The sequence below is a fragment of the Gavialis gangeticus genome, unplaced genomic scaffold, assembly GCF_001723915.1.
Source record: "Gavialis gangeticus isolate Ggan-Ray unplaced genomic scaffold, GavGan_comp1, whole genome shotgun sequence".
Classification (NCBI taxonomy): Eukaryota; Metazoa; Chordata; order Crocodylia; family Gavialidae; genus Gavialis; species Gavialis gangeticus.
In genome coordinates, this window is record NW_017729014.1 from 23,234,939 (window position 1) to 23,240,156 (window position 5,218).

The window sequence follows — 5,218 nt, forward strand, 5'->3', positions numbered from 1 at the left end:
CCACAAATGCATGTAAATCAGGACAAAATGTTTTTTGAAATCAAAATAATGAATGTTGTAGATGTTTGATTTTTGGTATTTTTCTGGTTCCAAGATGGCAAAACCCCTTACTGGAGGAGTACTTCTGGAGGCAATGGGAGGGACTTCTGGTAGCTAATATCAGGGGTTAGGGGGCAGGACTTCCAGCCCCAAGACGGCGACCAGGGGGTGGGGCACCTGTCAAGGGGCAGGACTGTCCGTGCAGCCCTCAACAGTGTGGCAAAACTCGGTAAACGGCCCTCCAACCAAAATAATTGCCTGCCCCTGTTTTAGACTCATAGAAAAGAGGGTTGAAGGGACTCAGGAGGTCACATCTAGTCCAGCCCCTGCTCAAAGCCAGACCAGCCCCAACTACATCACCCCAGCCACAGCTTTTAGATCCGGCTTAGCTGGCACATCAGCTAAGTCTACCCTAAACACAACCACTTTTCCCATGTAGCTGCCTTCAAAAGCTATCTGGCCTTATCGATACGCTTGTTACAGTTTGCTCCTAAAATCTGGGCAAAATGCTTCAACTCTTGGTCAACCGATTCCCAAAGCGCTTGAACAGGCGAGAGAGGAGTTGAAGCCCTACTCACCTGTGAACGTGTACAGGCAGCAGGTGAGAACAACGGAGGCCACGAGGCAGCCCGTCGCCCCGGCCATGCCCAGCCAGCAGGACCAGCCGAAGTCGTAGTGCACCCCTAGGAACACGCTGTGCGCTACCAGGGTGGCCCTTTCCATGTAGACGTCCACCGCGTACCACACCGAGCCAACCAGGCCGAGGACGCCTAGCAAAGGAACGCAGCTGCTGAGAAGAGCGGCCCAGCGCAGTCCCCCGCCCCACACCGCTCCCCAAGGGGACGAGGCGCTTCAGGCACCCACTGCTGCGGTTTCCAAAGGTTCAAAAGTCGTGAGTCTGGAGAGGAGTTTGGGGGGTGAGACGAGCGGGGCCGTCTGTGGGTGCTTGGAGCTGTGCGGGCTGGGCCGGGAACAGAGGGACCGCTGAACCCCTTGGGAAGGGGCAGAGAAGCTGTGGCGGGGTGGGGTTTGCCCCAGTAAATGCTCTACTCAAAAGACTCTGCTGTGCTGCTTGGGGCTGCACCGGGAGGTAAAGTCCCACTCAGGGAGCAGAGCTGGAGGCTCCCTCTGAGAGCCAGGGCCAGAGCGCCAGGGACGGGGGCTGCAAGGCTAGGATGCTCAGACGGGGAAGGGGCCGGGGCTCTTCCCCCACTTCTGCAGGAGCCGTCCCTGGGGATACCCTCAGAGCCCAGACACAGCCTAGCAAGCACCCCCTGCACCCCCACGTTGTGGCCACCCAGCACTGGCAGCCCTGCCTCTGGGGAGCTTCGTTACAGAGGAGGCCGAGGCCCAGGGCTTCCGGATGCTTACTTCCAGTCCCGAGAAGGAGACCAGCCGTGTAGCACAGCTTCAGTTTGACGCGGGGCTCCTCCTTCAGAAACGTCACGCAGTCGAGACCGAACAGCAGCGTAAGCAGAGCAAAGCCCGCCAGCAGGTCCGCTGCGATCAGCAGGGCCCGCGTCACCACGATTTTCACTGGGAAGGAAGAGCAGAGCAAGAGCTGGACAGTTAGTTGACGAGGCAGTGCAGATCCGACGCCAGACGCTCCCGGCAGGTGTGTTACTGGGGAAGGGGCAATGTCTGTGCTGTGGCGGAGACGCCGCCTTCCCCGCGGACCAGCCCTGCATTGTTTCTCCATTCTCCCCAGCCCTCAGGAAGCGCGGCTCTCCGCTCTTTATCAAGCACGTCTTGTGAGCTCTTTGGGGACTTGGTAGTACAGCACCTGGTGCAGTGAGGTCTGGGCCTGTGGCCGGGGCCCCTGGTCTCTAGAGCACCAGCAACGGTAGAAACTCATCGTCACAATGACCACATCACAGCACACAGCGCCTGCCAGGATAGGATGCAACCAGCACAGCGTTGAGGGAGTTGCTACGTTATCCCTTCCCATCCTATTTACAAGCCTACAGGCCACCCCTGCCAGGGAGATATGGGGCAAGTATTGGGTGGGTGGGATGCACGACAGCACACGTGACGCAGCTTACGCGGGACTGGCTTGTCCTCTGGGGCGTATGGACATGTGCGTATGGACACGGCCTGCTCTGCTGTCCGTGTGCTAACCACTACGTTTAAACCATCTAGACCAGGCGGTTCAGCAGAGGCTTCTCCCCTGTAGAAGTTTCTAAAGCTGCTTCAGTGAAACTGAAATTGTTTTGTATGCATTCAATGAAATGTTCAAAGGATTTTTTAAAAATGTTGGTTGTCACAATGTGGATAAGCAAATAGTATAACCGGATGTGAAACCCCCACTGCCAGTGAAGTGTTGCCATAAGGGTTTTCTAAAAAGACCCTCTTCCTGTTGGGCCAAGGCACCCTCCCTTCCCAGGACGGGGCAGGACTCACGTGGGTGATCTGCTAGAATGGAATCGTACTGGTCGCAGGTCTTGATGCCGTCCTGCATGTTGGTGACACATTCCCTCCAAAGCCCCCGGCATTTGTGACTGACCTCAGAGAGGAAGGAAGATATTAGAGACATAAATGAAAATGTGTCTTCACCTGGGATATCACCGCCCAGGAGTCGCTCGTCACCTGAGACAGAAGGCTTGGGTTCCCCTGCCCAACACAGCTCCATCCTGGAGCTCTGCAGCTCCTCAGCACAAGCAAGTACCCCTCAGGGCCAGGTCAGGCATTACCCAGACCCATTGCTTGTGATCTTTTCAACCTGGCAGCCAAGGAAGGGGACCAGGAGTACCGGAGCAAGCCAGAGGGTGCATGGCACATTGGGTTTCTCCTGCCCTGGAAGGGAGCAGGCCCTGGGCTCGCAGCGAGGCAGGAACTTCCCTGCTACAGTGCCCTCCACCCATGCAATGCTGTGGAGCACAAGGCCAAGGGCTCAGCTTTAGGAGGAGCACGGGGAGTAGCCTGGCAAATGCACAGCTCTGTCTTCTGGTGGTCGGAGCCCCATGTGAAGGAACCGGAGGGGTGCAGATACAAACTCCTTTGCAGTGAGAGGGTCTCTAGCCTCCTGGAGAAGTGCCTGAGCCACTTAGCTGTTGCAGCTAAAGTATGGGGATTGTTGGTAGCTGCAAGCCTGGAATCGGTGCTTCGACGCTCTAGCCACCATTGCCGTTACATAGCGAAATAGTCTGCAAGTAATAAACTTGCGCTTGCAACATGGGAAGTATTGTCTCTTATTTCCATTAATCTCATAATAAGCCTCATAATCTCATGTCACAAAGGAAGCATCCACCCTGGCCAGCATCTGCCCTGATCACATATTTGAAGACTGCTTGCTCTGCTCACCTCCAAGCTGTCATCAGTATTAACCATCCAGCAATCAGTCCAGGTGGCTGTGACCAGGAAGAGGGCAGACAGGAGAGCTAGGCCAAAAGCCGTCAGCTGGATCACCACCATCCTCTGGAAGCCTGCAGGACACCAGACAGTGCGCCACTCACCCATCAGCCCAAAAACAAGAGATGTCCCCAGCCCAGAAAGAAGAGGCATCCGCAGCCCAACCTGGGGTTAGCTCCACACCCCAATTCCCCCAGAGCAGACACCACCGTTCCCCACTTGTAAGGGACCGGGCTGGAGGCAGCCGGCCTAATTTTCAGGCCAGACTGGGGGAGGACAAGAGCCAAACCCCAGGCCAGGGGAGGGGGCAGGAATCAGAGCTCACGTTACCAGAGCCAGGGTGCAAATCCAGGGGCAGGGCCCAAGTCAAAAGCCAAGTCAACACGCAGCAGTCAGACGCAAAGTTGCCAGAGACAAGGGGAAAATGCGAACACCAGAGTCCAGGACCTGAGCAAGCAGGGACGTGCACAGAGGCTTGACAAGGCTGAGCTTCGGCCGGAGCTGCTGGCTCACCTCAAGGCACTTGGGTTGAAGTGAACACCCAGCTGTGCCCCAGTCTGGGCTGAAAGACCACAAATGTGGGTGAGGGGATTTTGCATGTGGATAGGAGGGAGAATAAGGGGTCACGTCTGGGTACGAGACCAAGTCAGCTTGGAAGGGAAGTGAGACCATAAGGGAACTTGACTTTTGACCTCAAGTGTGGAGTCGTGGCCAGCTCGCCCATAATACACGCGATCTAAAACTGCCAGGCTGTAGCTCAGAACAGCCCTTCTGTGATCTGTCTTTAGCAGCTTGAAGGCCCCGTGTGCACCCGGCCGCCAGCTCTTCTGCTTTTTGGATGAGTCTCATGCCGTCTGGTGTAAAGGCACAGCTCCTGCATCCACATGCTTTGGTGAAAACCATTTCAGCTTCCACTTCCTTCAAGACGCTCAGTTTGTGTCGCACGTGATTGCAAGGAGAAGCCTGCCAGCGTGATCCGCAAGTGGTCTCCCGGCTCAGAGACCCCAGAGCTAAGCAAGGAAGCCCAGTCGTGTTGCTTTGTGAGTTCAGGCCGGTCTCGGGAGTTTTGCAGCCCATGTGAAGCTGATGGTGCCTTTTGTTCCTTGCTTCGTGGCAAGCAGATGAGATGGTCACGCTGTCTCACGCTTGCAGCCCGCAGTGCCTCACCAGTTCCTGCCCACCCCTTTCTGGAACGGATTGCTGTCAGCTGAACACTGAGAATAAAAAGCAATGATGCTCCCAAATCATTAAACGCCAAGATCAGCAATGCTTAACCCATCCTGGGCCTCGACCAGTGTTGGCATTCATTTTGAGGGAACGACTTCACTGCCAGCATCTGTCAGGAGCGGGTTGGTCCGGTGCCAGGGCAGGGGTAAGGAGGGGACAGCTTCCAGGGGTCCCTGCCATCCTGCTTGGTCTGCGCCTGCCACTTCCAGCAAGAGGAGCTACTCCGCGTCGCGGGGGTGAGTCTTGTTCTCAGAGCATGAGGGAACTGTCCCGCATGACAAATAACTCCAGTGTCCTGCCCCCCTATGTCAGCCGGCAACGGCCTGTCGGCAGACACCAAAGAGGGACCACGAGAGTAGATCTGGGCCACTGAAGAGGGGGTGACTATGCCACCGCCCCGCCCCGGAGCTGCCCCTGCCTGTGTAGCATTTTCTGGCCACTTTCCCATTTCAAACACCGACCTGCAGTAGCTCCTTGCTCAGACGTCCGTCCTGGCTCCCAGCGCTCCAGCCTGTTCTCAGCCATGTCGTGACTGTTTTCAGGGAACTGAAGGAAATCTGTTCAGCCTTTTGAGTTACAAGGACACAGGGGGCAAATCCTTCTT

General features: G+C 56.3%; 1 protein-coding gene across 1 annotated transcript; it reads right to left on the reverse strand.

Annotated features, from left to right (window-relative positions):
* Window positions 1-609: 609 nt before the first annotated feature.
* LOC109293576 (claudin-16-like) lies at window positions 610-5,139 on the reverse strand. Its single transcript, XM_019511581.1, has 5 exons — window positions 5,076-5,139; window positions 3,340-3,461; window positions 2,440-2,542; window positions 1,411-1,575; window positions 610-809 (listed from the first exon to the last, which is right to left on the reverse strand). The coding sequence occupies exons 1-5, from the start codon at window positions 5,137-5,139 to the stop codon at window positions 610-612; spliced, it is 654 nt and encodes a 217-aa protein (XP_019367126.1).
* Between the last annotated feature and the right edge of the window lie 79 nt (window positions 5,140-5,218).

What these genes read in the sequence shown, in the direction of transcription:
- LOC109293576 (XM_019511581.1), bottom strand. Translation starts at nt 5,139, where the DNA reads ATGGCTGAGAACAGGCTGGAGCGCTGGGAGCCAGGACGGACGTCTGAG. An exon ending in ATACTGATGACAGCTTGGAG is followed by an intron (nt 2,543 to 3,339) that starts GTGAGCAGAGCA and finishes TTCCTCTCTGAG; the next exon opens with GTCAGTCACAAATGCCGGGG. An exon ending in TCTCCTTCTCGGGACTGGAA is followed by an intron (nt 810 to 1,410) that starts GTAAGCATCCGG and finishes TTCCTTTGCTAG; the next exon opens with GCGTCCTCGGCCTGGTTGGC.